The following is a 25,332-nucleotide window of genomic DNA, read 5'->3' on the forward strand; positions in this document are numbered from 1 at the left end:
TGTATTTAATAAAGGACTTCTATCCAGTGTACATATGCGTGTGGATATATATGCACACACACACATATGCTCTTAAAACTCAATCACAGGAAGACAAATAACCCAATAAAAATCAGGCAAAAATAAGAACAGCTGTTTCACAAAAAAAGATATATGAATATGGGGGAAAAAGAAAAAGAAGAAGCTTTTTTTCTGAAAAATGTGAACCCCTTTCAATTATCAGGCCCAGAGAGGCACTGGAATGAAACAGTAGTTGTGTCACTCTCTTGAGCTAAATAATGATCTTTTTTTTTTTTTTTTTGAGACAGAGTCTCACTCTCTTGCCCCAGCTAGAGTGCCGTGGTGTCAGCCTAGCTCACAGCAACCTCGAACTGCCGGACTCAAGAGATCCTCCTCAGTCTCCCGAGTAGCTGGGACTACAAGTGTGCATCACCATGACTGGCTAATTTTTTTATTTTTACTTTTTGTATAGACAGGGTCTTGCTATGTTGCTCAGGCTGGTCTCGAACTTCTGGCCTCAAGCGATCCTCTCACCTTGGCCTCTCAAAGTGCTGGGATTATAGGAATGAGCCACTGCACCCAGCCGAAGACTTCTTGTATATATATGTTCATAGCAACTTTATTCTATATAATAGCCCCAAACTAGAAATAACCCAAGTGCATCAACAGGTGATTGGATATGCAAATGTTGGTGTATCCATTCAATGGAATATTACTTAGCATTATGAAAGAATAAACTACTTATATATGCAACAACATGAATCAATATCAAAAACATGCTGGGCAAAAGAAGCCAGACATAAAAGATTACACTATATGACTGTATTTATATGAAACTCTCGACAAAACAAAACCAATCTATAGAGTCAGAAAGCACATCAGTGGTTGCCTGGGGCACGCAGGGGCTGCCAGAGGTGAGGTGGGTCCATGATTGCCAAGGGCACAAGGGAATGTTTTAGGGTTTATTTATGGCTTTCTCTTTATACTTGTTTTGAATTAATCTAGGTTTTTTGGCTAAGATTTAGAGATCACTTGCGGGCAAAAGTCTCCTTCAGATGGAAATGGTTGATATCTTTTTTGTGGTAGATGTTACATGGATGGGTATAAATATTTGCCAGAAAAAATCACCGAACTATACATGTAAAATGACTGCATCTTATTTTATGTAAATTATAGCCCAATAATGGTTTATTTAATAATTTAAATGGTAAAAAAAAAAAAAAAAAAATTCAGCTTCCTGGGATGCATTCCAGACTTACTAAACCAGAATCTTGGGGTGGTGGGATTCAGGAATTTACATTAAAGCAAAACGAAACCAACCCCCAAATGATTCTGTTGATCAGCTAGGTTTAAGAAATGCAGATAGTTTAGGAAATGTGGCTAGTCAGACAGATGTTAAATAGTACATTCTTTGGGTTTCACTAGACACCCTATGAAGACGCTCAGCAAACTCCATCTCGGGCCCAGGACTTTCATTGTTCTCTTCGAATCAACCTTATCTTTGCTGCCTTCCGCCTCCAGTCCGCACGCATAATTATAGCCTTATTATTGCTCCCAGATTTCCACTTTACTGCCTTTACATTTTTTATTTCTTTTCCTTCTGTAAAAGAAGGCAGAGGGACCACCGATTATATATTGTTTGCACAGAGTTTACCTGCTGATCCTGCTTTCAGTTCATCCACAGGAATCTTAGGTGAACTGATTATTGTCTCTTTAAAAGCAATCACAGCCCTCCCTTGAGTTTTCCAGAACATTCTGGCCCAGATAGTGTTAAGACTCAAAGCCTAGTGTCCTCTTTAGAGGAAGACAGTAGACAAGACTGTATGTGATATTATTAATTTTTTAGGGCTAGTTTTGATTTAAAAATGTAACTCCATAAATTGTCTATTATTAATACAATGTTTTAAATTACTTATGAACCATTCCATCAAACAAAAACAAATCACTTGATACTTAAAGGAGAGCCTATGTTTTATGTTGCTGTTCCTGCGATTTCCTCGGAGATGATACATTCACGGTATCAAGTTCTACCAGACCGTTTCACACATAACTTTTTACCAAGCATCCTGACCTGTGACTTTTTGGCATGCTGATCTGCCTTCCCTCAAAACCAGGTTCTATGAATATGAGCTGAGCCTTTTCCTGAAATAATCTTCACCTGGTTTCATCAACTGAACTTTGGTCCGGCAACCGGGGATGTGCTGGAGTTTGCTGTCTTAGAAATATAAGTGAAGGATCCAATCAGATTGAGCCCTGGTGGCACCCCATGGCAGGACCCAGTAAGATCACGCCTCCTGGCAACGTGGCATCACCTCATTATAACACCCAATCAGATCACACCTCATTACCCTATGCTTGTAAAACCTGATTCAGCTCCCAGCTTGGGGAGACAGATTTGAGCATTTCCTTCTGTCTCCTTGGTAGTCTACTTGCAATAAAGCTTTTCTTTTCTCAGAAAACAAAACAAACAAACAAACACTCCCCTGCAAAAAAAAAAATACCCCCCCCAAAAAAAAGAAAAAAAAAGAAATATAAGAGAAATGTAACAGATTGCAAGTATCTTTCCAAAATGGCCTACTAATGAGTTTCCCTTTATGGTTAGCTTTGAATTCACCTAGAAAGTTTTATGGCTAAGATTTAGCGGTCACTTGGGGACAGAAGGCATCATCAGGTTGATTTTATTTTATTTTTTTTTTATTTTTTATTTTTTTTTGAGACAGAGCCTCACTGTGTTGCCCGGGGTAGAGTGCCGTGGCGTCATCCTAGCTCACAGCAACCTCAAACTCCTGGGCTCAAGCAATCCTCCTGCCTCAGCCTCCTGAGTAGCTGGGACTACAGGCATGCGCCACCATGCCCGGCTAATTTTTTCTATATATTTGTAGTTGTCCAATTAATTTCTTTCTATTTTTAGTAGAGACGGGGTCTCGCTCTTGCTCAGGCTGGTCTCGAACTCCTGAGCTCAAACAATCCGCCCGCCTCGGCCTCCCAGAGAGCTAGGATTACAGGCGTGAGCCACCGCGCCCAGCCTTATCAGGTTGATTTTAACTGTATCTCCTGTTTCAGGTCTAATGGGAACTTAAAAATTGAAAACTACTTTCTGTTCTTTATTCTAAAACTAAGACAGATTGCTCGTCAAAAATAAATCATAGAATGTAGACACGTTTAAAGAAGACCCAGCATTGACATTATCATGCACATCCAGGTTTTTCTGTTAGTGAATAGCACACACGCGCATCTTTGACAACATGGGACCTACAGGACGTATCGTTTTATAGTCTGCCCTTTTTGCTAAATACCGTGAGCAGCTTTTCACAGATTAACCACATCACAATAAGAGACAGCACATAACGGACGTTCTCTGGTTTATGTAACCAATTCCCTAGTGGGTATTTAGTTTGTGGGGTATTTCTTGCAGCTTGGCTCATTCAACACCCACTTCAGCTCTCCCTGCTTTTCTCTATCCTAAAAGCTGGGAAGATAAACACTTGCTTTCCCAGACACCTTGAACGTAGAGGTGGCTTTGTCATTTCCTTCTGGCCCATGGGACGGAGAGATTATAGGAGAAAACACACTTTGGTTTTTTTTCCTATTCTATTTCACCAGTCAATACACCTCAGCAGCACATCTGGTCACCAAAATGAAAGTAGATTTCTTCCCACCGACTCACTAAGCAAATCTCTGGCCGATTCTCCAGCGGGCACCAGCTAGATGTTCTCTAATTCAATTCTGCAGCTGTTTACCTGGAGAGGGTCAGTTTCCACAGGTTGAGGGCTCAGCCCCACAAGGCTGCCCCCACTTCAGATGCCAATCGTAAGTCTGGGCCACCTGACTGGCTACAGACAGGGTTCCCACGACCCCCTCCTTGGGTTAGATTGATTTGCTGGGGCAGCTCACAGAACTCAGGCAAACACTTACATTGCCAGTTTATTATAAAGGATATTGTAAAGGACACAGATTAACAGTCAGACGAGAAGACACCGAGAGCCGGGGGCACGGAGTCTCAATGCCCTCTCTGAGCAAATCACCCTCCCGGAACATCCACATATTCAGCTGTCCGGAAGCTCATCTGAACCCTGTCCTTTCGGGTTTTATGGAGGCTTTGTTACATAGGCATGATGGATTAAATCCTTGGCCATTTGTGATCAACTTAACCTTCAGTCCCTCTCCCTTCCTTGGAAGTCCAGGGCTGGGGCTGAAGGTTCCAACCCTCTAACCACATGGTTGGTTCCCTTGGCAACCAGCCCCCATCGGGAGGCTATCCAAGAGTCACTAGCCACCAGTCATCCACCAGCACACAAAAGACGCTCATCACTCTGACATTCCAAGAATTTTAGGAGCTATAAGTCAGGAAACCAGATGAAGATGTATATTTCACAACATCACAGAGACATAACTGGAAATAGCTGAAAAGGCCTCTTGGGCTTTCTGCTCCGCACAGGTGGTAATGCCTGAGGGACAGCAGTCACTGCTGACAGCAGAGCAAGGAGAGGCCTGCCTCCTTCATAGCATCCATGAGTTTCCAGCGAGGCCTGGACCCCCACGGTTGGGCTTCTTACGACATGAGATAAATAGACCGCGTATTTAAACCATATATGAAACGAACTATGAAATGGCTGTGGGTACTCACCAGGTTATTTGAGATAAAATCCCAGAAGTAGAACATGCATTTTTAAGCCCTTTGAAAGGTTTTATCTATTTACATTCCCACCAACCCCATACGAGCATATCCCTTTCCCTATATGCTAACTCTGGGCATTATCACGCTTTTTAATCTTTAGCAACCTGATGGGTAAAAAACAATATCTCTTTATTTAAATTTGCCTATCTTTGATTACCACAGATATTGAGCATCTGTTCATATGTTTATCCAATGCTTGTATTTCTTCTTTTGCAAATTTCAAGTTAGGGAATTTTAGTAGAATCAGTTGCTTCCCTGTCTTTGCCGTGGGTGTTTTCGGGGATATGGCTGGAAGCCAACGGGTTTGAAATGCTAGCAACTCCACCGTGCCCCTGCCATGTTCCAGGAGGATGTTACAGGCATTAGCCCTGCCTCAGGCCTGCTCTTTGGCCTGTTTCCAGATGCCCCCGCCACCCTCAAAACACTTGGCAAGCATCTAGGTGAGATATTTTACTTTCTAAAAAAAAAAAAAAAAGCTGGGGATCCTTCAGCATCTGCTACTTAAACCATATGCCGAACACGTTTCTGGATAGCTTTAGTTGCTACTTCGAATACAGTGGGATGAGTCATTCATTTTATGTTGGGTAGACCCAGTAGCCTAATAGGCAGCGAATAGTGATTTCTTAAAAGCAATACAAATATCTCCATACAAATCACACATTTCAAATAATATAATTTGGATAAAATGAATTTTTTTCACGGGTGTGACTCTGTTTTGATGTGGAATATGTCTCCATTTATCCATTTTTAATGGTTTTTATAATCACCCAGGGCTAATAAAAATAAATTTTGACTGGATATGAGGGCTAGATCCTAAGTCCAAATACACCTGGGGACAGAGGCAGGGCCTCAGGCTTTTTGCATGTGTGGTTTCTTTTTCGAATCATTGTTCATGAATGATTCACAGCCTACAGGGCCCCAGAGGGACCTCCAGGTTCTAGATGGCATTCTTAGACACCAGGGCCTTCAATTCCAGGAGCAGACTAGTGACAATCTGCAAGCGGCAACAGTGAGCAGCATCTTCCTTGGGAAGCTGGGCTGATGTTTTTTCTTTGCCCTCTGGATCTCACATCTTTGGCCGTGCCTTGTCACAGGAGGCCAAGCTGTATGGACCATATGGGTGGTTCTCCCCCTCTTGGGGTCTCAGGATTCTCACATGCCTAACGATTATTGAGGACCCTAAATAGCTTGTTTGTGTAGGTCACATCTGTTGGTATCTACTGCAGTAGTAGTGAAAGCTGACAAATGTTTAAAATATTTACTCATTCATCTAAAATAACAATAATCAACTCACTACATGTTAACATAAATAACGTACATTCTAATAAAAGATAGCTATATTTTCCAAAACAAAACTGAGAAGGCAGATACTGCTCTACTTTTGTAACTCTTTTTTTCCTTTGAGACGGAGTCTCACTCTGTCACCTGGGCTAGAGTGCCGTGGCGTCAGCCTAGCTCACAGCAACCTCAGACTCCTGGGCTCAGCTGATCCTCCTGCCTCAGCCTCCTGAGCAGCTGGGACTACAAGTGTGTACCACCATGCCTGGCTAATTTTTCTATTTTTAGTAGAGACGGGGTCTCGCTCTTGCTCAGGCTGGTCTTGAACTCCTGAGCTCAAGCGATCCTCCCGCCTCGGCCGCCCAGAGTGCTAGGATTACAGGCATGAGCCACCGTGCCTGGCTTGTAACTCTCTTTTAATATCTGGGTTAATAAAAGACAGATTTTCATGTCTGCTTCTGCATTCAATGTGTTGAGATATCACAGGTTATGCGGCCTTTGGGAAACTCCACGGTTCTGTTGATTATTGAGAGAATGAAAGTGAAAAAGGCAAATAACATCTTAGTATTATTATGAAAATAGTTTTGACTTCACAGGACTTCTTGAAAAGATCTTGGGAACCCCCAGGACTTCCTGGCCATGCCTCAACAGAATGTCTGTGACCTCTGAGTCCTATTAGGTTCAGTCAGTGGGAGACCCAGCAAGAAATTGTGACAAGGGAAGAGTGTCATCAGCATTGTTTATTCTCCCAGCTCCATCCTTGTAGGAACTGCTTACACTGCGGCTAGCTGTGTCTCTTGAAAAGAGAGTGAAGGTTTCTCTGAAGTGACTTCTATAGATCCCAGTTCCTTCTCCTCTCTTCCTTTTGGGCCTAGGGGTAAAAATAGCTCTTCTGTTATAAATTTTCGTTCTTCTACATTCTGTGCACAGCTTTGTAAATAAACACTCCTGAATTTATCCTAATTTTATACCACCACAAATAAATGAAACAAAAATTCAACAAACACAGCCTTACTGTGGTTCTAAGTGAGCTGGACTCAAAGTGATCCTGCAACGTCAGCATTAGTACTACCTGGGAATTTATTAGAATGCATTCTTGGACTCTACTCCAGACTGACTAAGAAATTTTAGCGATGGGGCCCAGCAATAGCAATCTGTTTTAACAAGCCTTCGGTATTTGTCCCTGCCAAAACTCATGTTGAAACTCAATCCCAGATGTGGCAACGTTGAAAGGTGGGGGTTTTGAGAGGTGACTGAATCACAAGGGCTCTGCCCCCATGAATGGATTCGTCCATTCATGGATTGATGAGTTAATGGATTAATGGATTACCATGGGAGGGGAACTGGAGACTTTGTAAGAGTAAGAGAGACCTGAGCTAGCATGTTAGCAGGTCAACATGCTCGCCCCCTCTCCTGGGATGTCCTTGCCTTCTCAGGACTCTAGGGTCCCCATCAGTAATAAAGCTCTCACTAGATGTGGCCCCTTGACCTCAGACTTCTCAGCTTTGAGAACTGTTAGAAATGAATTTCTTTTCTTTGCAAATTACCCAGTTTCAAGTATTCTCTTATGAGAAACAAAAAACGAACTAAGACACAGACCAATTTTGTGGAAAAACTTAGGCATGGAGAGGATAAGTACTTTGGTTTAAGGGCACACGGTAAGTGGCAGAGCTAGGTTCCAACACAGACCATCTGGCACCAGCACCTGTGCTCCTAACCACTACACAATGAGGCCCCACAAGAGAAACAAGGGAGTTCTGGAGGGACTCAGGCTTCCTGGCAACAGAGTTGGGGGGGAGTCTCTCCTGCCAAGCTCAGATGATCGCCTGTACTGTTTCCCACACTCGAGGGATGACGCTCCCTCCAGGGAAGAGCTGGGATGAGTCATCCCCATTCAGAGATTAGATAGGCTTTTCTGAATCTAGTTAGTAGAGGACCCAAGGGACTTTCCAGTAAGCTTGTGAGTCACTGAGCCCGGGGACACAGTTCTGGGGTTCTATCCTGCACTTAAGTGTGCTGGCCTAGGCTTGAATTACACGAAATAGTCCTGCTCTTCTCCCTCTGTGCCTTTGACTCAGCCTTTTACCTTATGTTTTAGGTTGACTTTTTGCTTCAAATTATTTTAAAATTAAATAAAAAATTTTAAATGTAAAAAATTAAAAGTTTCTACTTTTAAAATACAAACCATACATTTTATTTATTTGTTTGTTTTATTTCAATAGATTAAGGGTGTACAAGTGTTTTTTGGAAAACATACACATTGAAAGATTTATTTCCAACCTATCAGTGAGGATTTGATCCATTTTTCAGGGACAGTTCTGGGAAAATTCCTTCCAAATTACTTTCAAATTAAGTGAATCAATTTATCCCTCACGCATTGATACAGTTGTTCAAAGTTGCTCAATAGCGAGTTTCTCTGCCATATGCTAAATCTACATGAAACCATTTTATGAATAAAAAGTGAGAAATGTGTGTAAATCAATAAACTTACAAATATTTTAATGGCCAAATAGTCCAGGACAGCTTTCTTCCGGTCAGTACACAGAAACATTTCAAGGGTATGTGGGCAAGGAGGACTTTTTTGGGTTCAGTATCTAGAGAGTTCCCTTCTGTATGAACTCCTGCCTGAAACAGATCTGCCCCAAGGCTCCTGAGTCAGGGCGCCCCTTCCACCTCAGCTGCTCTCTCCTTACACGTGCACAACTTCTCTCAGTCTCACTTCTCCACCTCTGGGTGTAAAATCCTCTAGAGTGCTGAGAAAGTGAATGGCTGAGTAACAAGATTTCACAGAAATGGATGGAATTAGAAATAATTAAAATCCATACATTAAACATATCACAATTTTGTTGTGACAAAATATGATAGAAGTAAAATGAAAATAAAAGTTCAAGAAAATGAAATGATGTAAAATTTCCTGTTAAAAAAGGCTTATTTGCATTTTTAAAAAATGGATGATGGAGGTTATCAAAACAGTAGATTCCGTTGGATACATTTTCAAAAGCTGATGTAACATTTTAAAGTCAGTATTTACAGTATGCCAGAAATTGCATCCCTTTCAACTATTTCAATTTAGGAAAAACCGTAGATTTTTCAACTTAAAAGTGTACAAGGGGGTACAGTTTCTAAAACTACTTTTGAGGCTGGGCATGGTGGCTCATGCCTGTAATTGTAGCACTTGATGGAGGCTGAGGTGGGAGGATCACTAGAGGCCAGGAGTTTGAGACCAGCCTCAGCAACATAGTGAGACCCATCTCTATAAAAAAATAAAATAAACTGGCTGGGTATGGTGGTGCGTACCTGTAGTCCCAGCTACTCGGGAGGCTGAGGGAGGAGGACCTCTTGAGCCCAGCTGTACAAGGTTACAGTGAGCTTTGATGATGCCACTGCACTCTAGCTTGGGCAAAAGAGTGAGACTCTGTCTCAAAAAACAAAACAAAAAAACACTTTTGAGGGTATGCAAGCAAAAAAGTTTGAAGATCACTTGTTTATAGTTATCTGTTTAATGTTTGACCACCATAGCACTATGACTGTCAATGTTCTAGAAACTGGGGGCAGGTGAGTGTGGGGACTTGGATATGACAGAGCAACCAACCCTACAGGAAGCTTCTGTGGCCTGGGAGGTGGCCCCCCGCAGCAATGACCCCACCTGAGGTAAGCACCCTGCCAGCCTGTTTGTCCTCCGTGAGCCTCCCTCCACACTTCCTGGGCTTTCTGTGCAGCTCTCTGATAAAAAGCAGGAGTTCGGTATGGTGAGCGTGAGGTAAGATGGAAAGTACCGATCTAATTGAAATGTTTGAAGAACTAGTATTTCTTTTGCTATATCCTGTCACAAGTACCTGTACTGACTTATTGTTTGTATATATATGATTTTCATCTAGCTTTCTGAAATGTTGACAGGAATCGCAGCTACTTCCTGCTGCTTTCTCCAAACTCCCCAGGCCGCCAGGGATCTCAGAAAAGAACATTTGTCTTTCTTGAAATAGCTAAAAAATGTTGTGCTCAAGAAAACCAAAGTAAGACACACATACACACACAACAAAAACCTAAGAAAACCTGAAGAATAACAGCAACTCCTCCCTAACACACTGACAGAGATCTGTAACAATCATCATATCATACTTAAAGGGAAATATCTGTTGACTATTTCTTTTGACAAGACTTTTGTGTGATCTCTTTAGAGAAAGGTAATATGTGTAAACGTGTTTATATGGATACAGAGAGCTGAACACTGTCCTTCCATTTTAAGCTCTGTTTTCTTTCACTTCCTACAATATAGACTGTATCTATTTGCAATTCATATTGTGTGTTTTTCGAGCAGGAAAATTTTTATTCATCTGCATTTTGGATTAAATCTAAATCCTCTTTAATATAGCATGGGGGGAAAAAAGACTTACCAGTGCCAATTTAGTTTCAGCCATTTTATATAGGAATCCAAAAGCATCAAATTTCCTTGTACTCTGGGAACAATATAGAGCATGAACAAAAGGTTATAGAGGGAAGAAAATGTAATTGATTCTGAAGAGCGTGAACATCTGCAAAGAATGTATTGTAAGAGAAAATGATCTCTGAGGGTCCTGCTTATGATGAAACGGTTTCTTGTTACTCGTATCAGAGAAACAGCCCTCTCTGCCTTACACACCCCTCTCAAAGTCCAATCCCTTAGCAGAATGAGGCTGCAGATGCTTGAAGTTACTTTCTAAAACACGCAAACAAATAAAAATATAGTAGAAGACTTCACAAAACCAAATTCTTCCAGTGGTGATGAGCTAATGAACTTAGAGAAAAAGTCAGAAAAACTATACTATGATCAAAATTCTGTCATTAAATGTAACGTAATAGTGGCCAAGTCAATTTAACTCTCTGAGCCTCAAGTTCCTCAACTTTGACATGGGAGGGTTGGACAGACAAGGGTCTTTTATGATGTTGTCTAGGATTATAAGATTAACAGACTTACTTTTTCTTCTGGAAGTCTCTTGAGCCTCAGACTTTCCTTTTGAGATGGAAAGAACAAAAATTCTAACACAACTGATTTAAGAACATCAACATTTATTTAACATGATAAAAAAGAAATGAGATATGAACATTTGCATTTAAACAATAGTAAGTAGCCTTTAATACATTACATGTGCTCATTGTATAATATATACACAATGAACATAATTACATTTATACACAAACTAAGTACTGGATTTAAAAACCTGCTTATTGCTGTACACATCTATTCCAATGAAGTATAAGCCCAGTACTTCAAAATACCTACACTTTTAATTGTTTTTAAGAAAAGATAAGCAATAACATTTGTTTTGAAGCTGACGACAGTGTGGCAGTAACTGCTGACATTGCAATCTGACTCTGAGAAAGAATTATAGCAGAAAACAGGACATACTTCAATTAGCAATAAAATGGCACATTTTAAATATATATATAAAATTTTTACAAATCAAGTGTGAAACAAAGCACTGCAGAAGCCAAAATGGGAGTGGGAAAAAAAAAAAAGGAAAACAAGCTTCATTGGAAATAATAACTAACTTTATGTACTGAAAAGCAGAAAGAAATAGAAATTCACTTAGACTTAAGGAATATCAAAATCTGGAAATCAGCAACTAAGTAAGCTGTGGCTATAGACTGCACATTAAAAAGCACCTTTACGTATGTGCTCTGAAATCATAGCAGCAAGCTGGTGTCAGAATAATAACCTTGAGATTACGGAGTGTACATATGGGCCATTAAAGCTGTTTGGAATAAACATTTTCCAGAAGTGATAAAATGATGCTCTGTGGCCAAAAGCATCAGAACTATGAATTTCATAGATTTAAAATATACTGTACAATATCTTCTTACATTGCCGAAGGTCCATATCTTTAGCTTTGAATGGTTTCAACAGAAGTCAGGATAGCTGAAAAATAAGAGAGGGGAAATTACTTTGAGACCTGCGAAGTTAATGAATTACCATTTCCCAAAGCAACTAAAGGTGACACTCCATAACAACAGAGCTGACAAGCGTGGCCATGAAAATCCTGAAACATAATACAATCAAGGAACATTTTCCCTTCATTTCCATAAGCTTAATTCACAAAGCAAAGAAACACAATGCAATTAAATAGCAATTCAGAGTCAAAAATGTACCCAAACTTGTGGTTGAATCCAAAAGATCAACAAATGAATGAAGATTTGCATAACTTCACTGAAATCTGTGGTAATATACTGAGCTGCCTACATGGCACTGTCATTTGTAAAGCTTTCCTAAGTCCTGCCAAAACTACCAGCACAGAAAGATGACACATGCACAATGGGAATACGTAAAATAATACAAGTTTGTGTGTCACTAGTTGTTTGTGGTGGCTGGATGCAACGAGACGGGAAAATACCTGGCAATGACTATACCTCATTGCAGTATGTAATGCTACTGGCTCTTAGAATATAAATAAAACGAAATAAAATCCAATAATAACTAAGGAACCTGGAAAGGTATCATACTTGAGTTTTAACTCCGAACATCCTTTAGTACCAGAATGGTGTGTGTACAATGAGTCATAACCAATTCACTGAACCAAAAAATAACATGAATGGCTCTTAATGTACCCTTCTCCACTAATTTAGACAGAGGTCATCTATCAACTCTTTGCACAGGAGAAATCAAATTGAGTGTAATGTTTATTTTTCCTATGTCTGGTGTTATTCTGTCACCCGTAGCAACTGTCACTCCTGAACATACTAAGTTAAAAGTTTAAACGTATGAGCATCAGCGGCAAGACACAAGAAGACTGTAACAAACGGGTTGTCCGTAACCCCGCAGCAGTACTTCAGTCCTGCAAGCCGCCAACTGACAAAAAACAAAAGCCTCTTCTAGGTTCCAGTTAGACACAATCTCAAATGAAAGTTACAAATATGACAAGATAACATAAATCTTTCTGGCTTAAAAAAAAAAAAAAAAAAGGGATACAGATTATAGCTGCCACAAAAGGGTATGAAAGGAAGTAGACTCTGAAAAATAAGCACTAGTGGATAAACTTAGTATTTGTACACATTTATTTTGAGAACCTAAAAGTCAAAGGTTTTTCTTGAGACAGGGTCTTGCTCTGTCACCCTGGCTAGAGTGCAGTGGTGTCATCGTAGCTCACAGCAACCTCAAACTCCTGGGCTCAAGCGATCCTCCTACCTCAGACTCCTGAGAAGCTGGGACTATAGGCAAGCGCCACCACGCCCGGCTAATTTTTCTATTTTTTGTAGAGACCAGGTATCATTCTTGCTCAAGCTGGTCTCAAACTCCTGGCCTCAAGAGATCTCCTGCCTCGGCCTCCCAGAGTGCTAGGATTACAGGTGTGAGCCACCACGCCCGGCCAGAAGATGTTATTAATAATGTTCATAATGTCTCTATGTGTTTTTGCTGCTTATAATTGTTTAACAGAAATTGGTGATAATCTCAAAGCACCAAAAATTACTAGATATGGTAGATACTGTGAGAAAAAAACAGAGAAAAAGGCATACAATTGTCACTCTGTACCTCATAGCTTATTTACTTATTTATTTTTTGGAGATGGGGAGGGTCTTACTTTGTTGCCCAGGCTGGAGTGCAGTGGTACAATCATAGTTCACTGTAACCTCAAACTCCTGGGCTCAAGTGATCCTCCCACCTCAGCCTTCCAACTAGCTGGGACTACAGCCTGTGCCACTGCCCTCATAGCTTTTATAAAGAGTTAAAAGAGAAAAAAGAAAAAAAAAATGTGTATCTATAAGTACAAAATTATAGGTAAAAATTAGCGATTGTCTATAAAGTTTATTTATTTATTTTGAGAGAGAATCTCGCTCTGCTGCCCTGGGTAGAGTACAGTGGCTTCATCATAGTTCACTACAACCTCAAACTCCTGGGCTCAAGCAAAGCTCCTGTCTCAGCCTCCCAAGTAGCTGGGACTACAGGTGCGCACCACCACGCCTGGCTAATTTTTTCTCTGTTTTGTAGAGACGGGGTCTTGTTCTTGCTGAGGGCATGCATTGAACTCTTAACCTCAAGCTATCCTCCTGCCTCAGCCTCCCAGAGTGCTAGGATTACAGGCATGAGCCACCGTGCCTGGTCCTATAAAGTTTACTTTTATTTTTAACGATGGGGTCCAGCTATGTTGTCCAGGCTGGAGTGCAGTGGCACTATCATAGCTCACTGCAGCCTCAAACTCCTGGGTTCAAGTGATGCTTCCACCGCAGCCTCCTGAATATACGCCACCACTTCAGGCTTGTCTATAAAGTTTAAAAGTAAAAACTTAGGAAATTATTCTCAGTTCTAAATCTGTGATTTAAGGAACATTGTTCAAGAAAGGATTCCTACTTCTCCCTGTCCCCTCCGTAGCTTTTTAAAATTAATAGCTACTCCCTGACTTTAAAAAATTCAATTATTTAGAAATAATTTCTAATAGATCTTAAAGACTTCAATAGTCCATCATGTTGGCTATACCATAAACATTTCTTTGTCCTTTAAAAAAATTAACAAATTCCCAGTGAGGCAGACATGTCACACTAACTGTAAAAAGCATTACACAATCAACATGTAGCGACTTAACCAGAATTCTCAGATCCCACTATGGAAAGGAACATTAAGTAGAAGCACAGCTGCAAAACACTGTGAGGCTTGTCTTGGCACAGGCCATACCCTCCAAGTTTTCCTTGAGCCACCGTTTTTAATGGATGATGAAATAACAGACAGACAAAACGCTGTCACGTAGCAAATCACTGGAAGGGCCAATGCTGGAAATCTGAGTTACTGCCCATGCTTCGGAGACACGCCCTACTTGTTCTGCCAACTTTCCTTATGTACAGTCCAGAATTAACCCCGGTTTCCACTCACTACACCAACAGATGAACAAGATTCAAGTAAAATGCTCTAACAGTAAAGCACAAATGCAAAGGGAAATGACGTACTTCTTCTGAGACTACACACACATGAAATGCGATCCTTCCGTGAGCTGCGGCTGAGCGGACGGGACTGGTGATGCCGAGGGCTCAGGAGACGGGGAAAGACTTTTCGCTAAAACACACCAAGAAAATGTGAGAAGATAAAAATCTTGAAAACACATTTAGAGAAGTAAATCCTGATGCTGGGATCCCACAACAATCATAACATGTACTGGGAAGAAAATAATAGCTCTGTCTGGTTCTGTTGTGATTTTCTAATCCGGTATCTGACTATTCAGAATGAAATGTCTCCTGAATACTGTTTAAAAATTCTTTTCTTTTTTTTGCTTTGAGGTTAATATTCAGGTGTTTATCAGTGGGTGCTGCTGCATCTTTTCTAGTTCCATGCAGCTTAATACTACAGATGACTTAAATGTTGTGGGTTTAAAACTACCACACCATTTTGTACAATAATCAACAGTAGCCAGTGACAATTAAAAAAAGACAGAACTCCTCCGCATGCTGCCTTATAAATGACAGAGGCAAAGGAAAAGGCAGTGCTTAGCATCTGTTATAAGGAAACAAGGCTAATTATATAAATTTGTATGTTTTATGTATGTAAGATACAGGAAATGGCTTGTGCAGAACCCCAGGCTCTTCCAAAGAACTGTCCTGAATAATCAAATCTCATTGTTCTTACCTGTCTGCAAAAGGGCGGGAGTTGGGGGGAGGGTTTACTAGGAATGGTTTTTAATTATTGACTACAAGAAGCAAAGCTGATAACCTGCACTAATGGTGTGATCTCCCAGCCCTACCTCCCAAAAATCATAAAGAAAGAAAGAAAAAAAGAAGTATCTGTGAAAAACTTGAAAAAATATGAGAGAATAGCAAAGAATTTATTTTTTAGTATGCTATAAAAAAATGATTTTCTACTATTAAAGAAACAGCCAGGTTTGGATTATATAGTAGGGGCTGGAATACATACATCCATTCTATGCTTTAGATATTAAATCCTCGACAGCTCCCAAAGTGGTAGGTTTGTGAATATTCTGGAAATCTAGCCCTGAAAACAGATAAATTTCCCAAGTACTAATGTTACTAGAAAAAGTGTTCTGTATGTGTTACAATTAAAAGCAAAAACCCAAACCCAAACCGATGAGCTGATCCCCATGCCAGAGTAGACTCTGCAGCAGGGCTGCCCTGCTGCAGGCAAAAGTTGACAAATCTGCAGTCAGGGTACTTAGTGGCTCCGATGTTAGAATTTCCACATGGAAAATCAGTTTAGAAGTTCAGAGGAAGATCAGTGAGAAACTTTTGCAATATGTAATACCTACCTGCCATTGTTTCACTTCCTCTAGAAACCTCAGGAGTTGATTCATAAGAAGTAACAGTTTCTTCCTGTTCAGGAATATTGTCCTTTGTATTTTCTTCAAGGTGGTCTTCTGGTTTATGATTTGTGATCTGTGTCTCCTCTTGAGGGCTGATGAAAACAGATTGATATTTACCTTTGTTATTACAGAATGGAATGTAATTAATTTTTGCTTCCATTTTTTGTTAAAAAATTTATCTTTTTTTTTTTTCTCTCTCTCTCTTTTTTAAAAGTCATCTTTACTTCAGATTGTTTTTCTTGTTTGAGATGGGGTCTGCCTATGTTGCTCAGGCTGGTCTTGTACTCCTGGGCTCAAGCGATCGTCCTGCCTCAGCCTCCGGAGTAGATGGGACTACAGGCGCTTGCCACCACGCCTGGCTCTTTAACCATACAGAAAAGATACCATCATGTGTATTTAACAACTACTAACATTTTGCTTGCAAATTCATCCCTTTTCTTCTTTTTGCTCTTTCTTATGAAAATTTCCAACAAAAAAATTAGAGCAAATAATAAATCTGTACACCCAGCTTCAATAACTACCTACACTTTGTTAGTCTTGCTTCATCTAAACCCCCAGTCCCACTCCCCAATCTATTTTAAGACTCCCATCTCCAGACACAAGATGGGAGTCTTGCTATGTTTCCCAGGCTGATCTTGAACTTCGGGGCTGAAGCGATCCTCTTGCCTCAGCCTCCTCTGAGTAAGTGAAACTACAGAGGTGCGCCACTGCACTTGGCTCCGGTATGTATTTTTACTACTTTAATGCCACCAAATGTTCGGTCGGTGTTCAAATTTTCCTGATTGTCTCATAATGTCATTTTAGAATTGTCTGAATCAGGATCCAAACAAGGTCCATCCACATATAACCTGACAAGTCTCTTGAAGTCAACTTTAATCTAAAACAAACTGCTCTGGCCGGGCGCGGTGGCTGTAATCCTGGCACTCTGGGAGGCCGAGGCGGGCGGATTGTTTGAGCTCAGGAATTCGAGACCAGCCTGAGCAAGAGCAAGACCCCCTCTCTACTAAAAATAGAAAAAAATTAATTGGACAACTAAAAATATATAGAAAAAATAGCCGGGTGTGGTGGCATATGCCTGTAGTCCCAGCTACTCGGGAGGCTGAGGCAGGAGGATCGCTTGAGCCCGGGAGTTTGAGGTTGCTGTGAGCTAGGCTGACGCCACAGCACTCTAGCCCGGGCAACAGAGTGAGACTGTGTCTCAAAAAAAAAAAAAAAACAAAAAAAACCAAAAAAACCCACAAAACCAAACTGACCCACACATCCCTTTTATTTTTTGCCATTTTTATATGTGAAAGAACCTGGTTTACCTGTTCTATAGTTTACCACATTCTCGATTTTGATGATTGGATCCTTGTATTTGTTATAAAGTGATACAATTTTGAGGCTCGTTCAGATTTAAGTTTTGGGGGAAGCAAGTAATACTTCATTAGGTGGGTGTCACGCACTAGTGCATTAACAGTTTCTTTCCGTCATGTTACAAATGATCAGTAAGTTCAGGGGTTATAAGCTTGATTCATTGGTTATAAAGCTCCCTGTCAGATTTTCACCTAACAGCTTTAGCGGCTACTGAGGAATATTGTTCAAATCTGTATTTCATGAGGATTGGCAAAGCAGTGACATTCTAAGTCTCTCACACTTGAAATTCTAAAAAAGAAAATATAAAGAAAAAAATATAATAAATTAAAAAAAGGTCGGGCCAGGCGCGGTGGCTCACGCCTGTAATCCTAGCACTCTGGGAGGCTGAGGCGGGCGGATCGTTCTGAGCTCAGGAGTTCGAGACCAGCCTGAGCAAGAGCGAGACCCCGTCTCTACCAAAAAATGGAAAGAAATTAATTGGACAGCTAAAAATATATGTAGAAAAAATTAGCCGGGCATGGTGGCGCGTGCCTGTGGTCCCAGCTACCCGGGAGGCTGAGGCAGGAGGATCGCTTGAGCCCAGGAGTTTGAGGTTGCTGTGAGCTAGGCTGACGCCACGGCACTCACCCCAGGCAAGAGAGTGAGACTCTGTCTCAAAAAAAAAAAAAAAAAAAAAGGTCTATTCCCTGGCATCTTTCAAAGTGGCCAAAAAAATTAGTTTTTGTTGTTGTATCATTATGAACTCAGTGATTTTTAATATACTGGATGTGTTTTAATCTATGCCTATATTCAGCAGAGAGTTTTCTTATCAGACATTTCAAATTCAATCTTGCTATTCACTGAAGAAATAAAGGCATTCCTAGTAATATTAAATCACAGCATTTCTCTTTTCTGGCATAGGTAATTTATTTACTCAGGGTGAAATTGAGGATATATGCTTAAAAAGGCTGGATAAGAAATACAGCTAAAACATAAAAACAGATCACTGTACTTTTTGTAATCTCATCGGGCAACATAGACTTATGACCAATGTCTGTTATTATAGAGCTGTCCCTTGGTATCTGTGGAAGACTGGTTTCAAGACCTCCCACAGATTATAAAATTGGCAGATGCTCAAGCCCCCTAGATAAAATGGTGCAGGTGGCCTCCACATCCGTGGATGTGGAACCACAGATGCATAGCCCTGGACACAGAGGCCAACTGTCCAGGCAATGCTGAGGTACTTACTTAGCTACAGCTTACATGCCTTTTGGCAATTTTTAAAAAGGTATCATTTACTGAATACTAACCACAGTGTTAACTGCCATATACGTATTTTCTTATTTAATCCTTATAACACACTTGAGAGATAGACACTATTATTATTTCCATTTTTATAAGTGAGGGATCTGCAGTTTAGGAAGATTATGTAACTTGCTCAAGATCCCACAGCTCCTAAGTAACTAAGCCGGGACTGGAATCCACTATTTTGACTCTGATGTTCACCACTTTTAAGCAGTTATACAGTTTTGTGCATGATTCCTTTGTTCTTCTTAAATACTACCTGTGTGCAACATCCTGAGGCATTTGTTCCTTGTTTCCTTCTTTATCCATTGCTTCCTCAGAATTTACTCCATTTGGCTCAGGTTTGAAAACCGTTTCATAAAAAACACTTTCAGTTTTTTTACACTATAGGATAGAAAGAAAAATTTCCTTTTCAAAGAACTCTTACCACATTTAATATTTATTAGTAAATCTAAAATGACTCCAAAATAAAGTTTACTAAAAAAATTATACTCTGTCAAATATTAAATGATGATAAATTTAGATTCAAGTATATTAAAAATATTAACATTCTTTACCACTAGGATGCAAAAAGTTATTTGTCCAAAGAGAGGATGTACATTGCTAAGACCTAGCTGTTGGGATGAAAGATTCCTCACATAGGTTAACAGTAATTTATTCTAGCCTTGACTGATCATGTTTTACATTTTCAATTAATACATTATTTTGATGTGGCTGAATACATCAATCAAATTAAAGGAAACCGATTATTTCATTTAGATCTATGGCCTCTGTGACTGAAAGAAACATTTTATTTTCAGCCTTACCACAAGATCTTAAATATCTGTCCTAAAATAATCTCTCTACCTCTTTGCTGAAATCCGTATTTTGGGGTTCAGCTTCTTTTAGTCGAACACTTTCTGCTGCAGGAGTTTCATGGTTTGGCTTTACATCGTTTTCTCTAACAACAGCCTCCAGTTCTTTAATGTTATCGTCCCTCCTCCGAGTCTGCCCAAAAAAATACGTAGCATTTTTATATTTATACTATGCATGTATGTATATTTTATAGATAGTACCTGTTAATTTAAAAAATTTTAAGAAAACTTAGCTCTCCACTCACAAAGTTTTCTTATGAAATTCAACAAAGGAAATATATGTGTGTGTATATATATAAATATTTTACACATTTTTCTCATCTCTTTTTAAAAAATCATCCATTTTGTAATTTGCAGAATGTGCCATTATTCAACTGTTGCTTTGTTTAATCTCCATTAGCAATGATTGCTCTTGATTGGATGGAAGAGGGAGGTGTATTAGGACAGGGAAACACTTTCAGCTGATGCATCCAGTTTATGCCATTACAGATAAACTCTAAGATACTACTAGGGGACAACTGTCTACTAACAGTGATAGACCAGACGGAAGCTACTGAAAAGGCTGACTAGACTGCTATATTATGAGGGCAACGAACACACACAAAGAAACAGCATGATGTCACTTTATAAGGCTGAACTTGAGATGGGATGGATAGTAGACTTGAAACTTATTTAGAAGCTCTCTCCTGCTACAATTTAGGTCATGTTAAATTAGGACACATTTTATTGGGAGGGGAATTGGGGACTATCTTGGTAATCTGTATGACATTTTACATTTGTTGAAAATATTAAATACTTTTATTTGCTTAGTGTCTCTGTGAGGGAGAGAGGGCAGGCTGCATTATTACCTTACAGTAGAAGACATTAAGTCTGCAACTGGTGCAAAGGCATCTAACAAGTACTTTAGCTCTGATCTCGAGCCCAGGATTATTTCCATTTTACTTAGCTGTCTTAGCTTATTATTATAAGAAGTAAATAATACAAAATAACTATCCATATTGTAGACCCTGTAAGAACCATCAGTCATGTATATCAATTCCATAATTCTAAAATTCATGTGATATCAGATTTATACACGAGAATAGTCAAAAGCAACTGACATACCTGATTAGCCCTGACTGGAGTCTCCCTTAAATTTGAAGGACTTTGTAAGGGTGATGCATCTGAAGCACCAATAACATTTAATCCTTTTTTCTTTTCCCTTAGGCATGCTTGTTGATGTCTCCTTATTCTCTCCATTTGCTCTTCCACCGTCATCCTGGGTCGAGCACTTTCAGCCAAACACAGCTGTTCCACTGCACTTCTTGGTCTTTCCTTCAAATCAAAGATAAACACATGAACACATAAATGTAGATTAGTTTGTGAAAAGTACAATCGAATAAAAAGTGTGGTAAAGTGGAGGTTTTGAATGTGACTCAGATGACACCAGAAAGGCAAATCAAATTAAGTTATTTTATCCTTAACTGGGAATTAGTGATGCATAGTCAAGGATGGAAAGAAAGAGGAAGGGAGAAGATACGTAAGGGAGGAAACAGAGAAAAGGAACACAGAGAAAGAATTTTCTTGGATTATTAAAAAAACAAAAGGGTATAGTAGCTCTGATGTAAGCCTACCCCATGGTCCTTAAACAGGAAACTGCATGAAACTCAAACTAGGAGATCTGAGATTTTTTTTGCCAAGAATAAAAGAAAAAAGGAAAAAAAAATGAATAGAAAAAAAAGTAGGAGAAAAGGGGGAATCATAGTATGCAAATATGAGAGATTTCTATTTTTTATTTTTATCTTTTTGGAGATAGAGTCTCACTCTGTTGCTAGACTCCAGGCTAGAGGGCAGAGGTCTCATCATAGCTCACTGCAATCTTAAACTCCTGGGCTCAAGTGATCCTCTTGCCCCAGCCTCCCAAGTAGCAGAGACCACAGGCCCGCACTGCCACGCCTAGCTAATTTTTCTATTTTTTGTAGAGACGGGGTCTCACTACTGCTCAGGCTGGTCTCGAACTCCTGAGTTAAAGCAGTTCTCCCACCTTGGCCTCCCAGAGTGCAAGGATTACAGTTGTGAGCCACTGTGCTTGGCCCACAGATTTCTTTTATTTTAATGAAAATGTAATATTTTAAGTCACACGTCTGCTGTGAAAAGACTGTAGAAGAAACACCTTTAGATATTTTATGATCAGGAATAAAACTAAGAAAATATTTATTTTGTATGAATCAGACTGTCATTTGATAACTTTTATATATGTGCATGTATGTATACATATACATATATATGTACATATGTGTGTGTGTGTATATATATATGTGTACATAGTTGACCCTTTAACAATATGGTTTTTTAACTGCGAGTGTTCACTTGTATGTGGATTTTTTTCCCAATGAAAGTTACACCAGTGTGCCTGCCTCTCCCACCTCCCCTTCCCCCTCCTCCTCTTTTGCCTCTGCCACCCCTGAGACAGCAAGACCAACCCCTCCTTTTCTTCCTCCTCAGCCTACTTGACATCACAAGGATAAAGACCTTTATGATGACCCACTTCCACTTAATGAATAGTAAATATATTCTCTTCCTTATGATTTAAAAAATTTTTATTTTTTTAAGAACCAAGAGATAAAAGCAAGATCTTATGATTTTCTTAGTAACATTTTTTTTCTCTAGCTAACTTTATGGTAAAGAATATAGTATATAATACACACAACATACAAAATGTGTGTTAACTCACTTCTGTTCTCGGTAAGGCTTCTGGCCCATGGTAGGCTATTAATAGTTAGATTTGGGGGAGTCAAAAGTTATACTCGTATTTTCTACTGCACATGGGGTCTGCAACCCTAACCCCTACATTGGTCAAGGGTCAACTCCTTCAAACTCCTGGCCTCAAGTGATCGTCCCGCCTCAGCCTCCCAGAGTGCTAGGATTACAGGTGTAAGCCACAGTGCCTGGCCAAGGGTCAGCTCTCTCTATATATCTGGCTCATTTTTATGGTTTTCCCAACATGTTTCCACTTAATTTTATAAAAACTGAAAGGTTTAAAAATATTAGTCATATTAAATAACCAATTCTTATTTCTTACTTTCTTCCTAAAGTTGTAAAACCAATATTGCCATAAGACCTAAAATAGTACTTCATGCATTAGTCATGAGCAAATTTTAGCTTATTTGATACAATATAAATTTTAAAGATCAAACATATTCTAGAATCTATAAAATAGAACCCATAGGCTTCTTTGTGTCCTCTGGTTTGGGTTGGCAGGAACCAACTGAGATGGTAACAGGCATTGCTAGAGTTTTTGACAGAGTCCAGGGCAGAGGTAAGTATTTCTGTGACCAAGAAGTATGGCTGGCTAACTGCTAAGATCTTTTTTCTCTTCATCGCAATCTGAAAAAACGGCTGTGGGGTAGAATGTTTTTGTCCTATTTTCGTCTCAGACTATTTTCTATGATACAGAATAAACACCTTAAAGAGCTCAAGTAGATACTAAAAGGAAAAGGAAAAACCTTAATATACAGAATTGATGATGACCCTCATTTATTTGCAAAATAAAACACATCTATGTTGCAAAAAAAAAAAAAAACAAAAAACAAACCTTGAAGAGTAAATTCTACACGCTGACAGGGAAGTTGACTACTTTAGCACCCTTTTCCTGTCATTTTTAGTAACAACAAATGTGTGTTTTTCCCAAAGTACTTTTATGCTTATGCAAAAATGTTGCACTGCAACTTCCTTTTTCAAGTTACCACGTTGTACACGCCTACTTTATTCTTTTTAAAGGCCGTATATTATTAATTTTTAGGTTTTTTCCCCAATATGATAACTGGAAAAGAGTATCTCTTTGGGGTTGTAGTTAGCATTTTAAAACCTACTATTGGGGCTGAGCAACGTCCATATATTTGTAAATTATTGTTATATTATTTTCCATTTAAAAAAACCTAAAGATTTACAGATGTTCCTCATCTACCATGAACCTTGTCTGCTATATGCATTGCAAAGTATTTTCTTCTGGCATTGGTATCACATAAAGCCTTTCCCTGTATCAAGATATATTACTATAGTCTCCTATACTTTTTTCTCTGGTATTTGGTTATGTAAAAGTCTTACTCTTAATATTTAAGATAGTGGTAGAACAATATAAATCAACTAAGATCTTTCTGCTTGATCTTGACATGCTTTTTTTTAGTCTTTTTTCTGTTGATTTATTTTAGCATTACAAGTTCCAAAGAAAACACCCTTTCAATCTGTAAAAATTGCCTAACTCTCTGAACAAACAATAGTATTATAGTGTCATGAACACTAATATTAATTCTGATATAGCCACAATAATTATTTCTATAGGTTTTTATAATTTTTACTAATTGAAAAAACTCACAATTCATATGTATGAATTTGTCAGATTTTTTTGGCATTTACTTTGTAGCTGTACTTTTTATTTTCTCTTTTTTTACATGCATGTTTGTTCAGTACACATGTAGCTGTACTTTAATCTTCCAAAAATAGCCATATGTCTTATCATTTATAGTACCTTTCAGCCTTTTCTTATTGCTTAAAATTATCTCATAATAAATAGGTAGAGCATTTATAAAGATGAAAAGTTTTTTGCAGTCCCAAATTCTAGAGGATACTTGGGGAAAGGGAGTTAAGTACCTCACCATAATCTCAAGAACAAGATTAAACTGGTTCAGAGTCAGTTTGAATTAAATGAATTTCAGATGAAAATGTGAAATACAGGATTTATTCCCCAGTCCCAATTCACATCTCTCAGAGTAACCAGAGGATTGGCAAACTGCAAACTACCACAGATAAAATGCCCTGCAGTCTCAGGCTAACCAGGAAAGCCATTCACTTTTGGGCGGCCACAGGACATGTCTATCACTCTCATCCAGGAAATTCTCAGAGGTGTCAAGGGATGTAGTACAGGGCAGCATTCAGAGAGGAGATTCTACAAATTGTAGACCAAGACCCCATGTCAAGGTGGACCAAAAAAAATCTAAATTAGGTATTGACTCTGTCCTCTGAGGTGCTGATTCGCTAAATGAAATTTTAAGAAGCACTAAGGTTACTAAGTTTTTGTTAGAGTAAGCAAGAAGAATTCTGATAAAACACTAAGGGACACATACAAGAAAGCAATAAATAGGTCTAAGAATCTTTCTGGAAGTTATTTTAAGTTAAATACCGTTCTTAGATCCATCATTTTCTTAGTTTTCCTTAAGGTTACATATGAAGCTATTGTCGAAGATTCAGGGGTCGGTGATTTTGTTCTTGGTGGGACTACTCCAACAGGAAAGTGCGAACCTAAAAATTAAAACAGCAGTGAGTTCTATAAAACATCTCTTACACAACATTGCTTTCTTTTGACATGCTTAATTTCTGATGCCTTTAAAATCAGAAAGCAAATTTATTTACAAAGAGCCATAAGTAAATCAATGATACTACCAGAAAAATTTAGGGTTACATTTAGAAATAAAGTTCTATAGATTAACAGATGATATTAAAAAATTATTTATAAGGCCGGGCGCGGTGGCTCACGCCTCTAATCCCAGCACTCTGGGAGGCCCAGGCGGGCGGATCATTTGAGCTCAGGAGTTCGAGACCAGCCTGAGCAAGAGCAAGACCCCGTCTCTACTAA

At 39.2% G+C, this 25,332-nt stretch overlaps 1 protein-coding gene across 1 annotated transcript in view; it reads right to left on the bottom strand.

Annotated features, from left to right (window-relative positions):
* Positions 1-11,463: 11,463 nt before the first annotated feature.
* Positions 11,464-25,332, bottom strand: part of LOC105825111 (pleckstrin homology domain-containing family A member 5-like) — a 95,330-nt gene continuing 81,461 nt past the window's right edge. The window contains exons 22-28 of the mRNA XM_012662800.1: positions 24,880-24,998; positions 20,826-21,035; positions 19,714-19,854; positions 19,127-19,251; positions 16,174-16,319; positions 14,867-14,972; positions 11,464-11,852 (exon numbers count right to left, since the gene is read on the bottom strand). Coding sequence (XP_012518254.1) covers positions 14,878-14,972; positions 16,174-16,319; positions 19,127-19,251; positions 19,714-19,854; positions 20,826-21,035; positions 24,880-24,998 — 836 coding nt within the window. The 3' untranslated portion in view covers positions 11,464-11,852; positions 14,867-14,877. The remainder of the gene's footprint in view (positions 11,853-14,866; positions 14,973-16,173; positions 16,320-19,126; positions 19,252-19,713; positions 19,855-20,825; positions 21,036-24,879; positions 24,999-25,332) is intronic.

This window comes from Propithecus coquereli, unplaced genomic scaffold (genome assembly GCF_000956105.1).
Source record: "Propithecus coquereli isolate 6110/MARCELLA unplaced genomic scaffold, Pcoq_1.0 Scaffold78, whole genome shotgun sequence".
NCBI classification, from domain to species: Eukaryota; Metazoa; Chordata; class Mammalia; order Primates; family Indriidae; genus Propithecus; species Propithecus coquereli.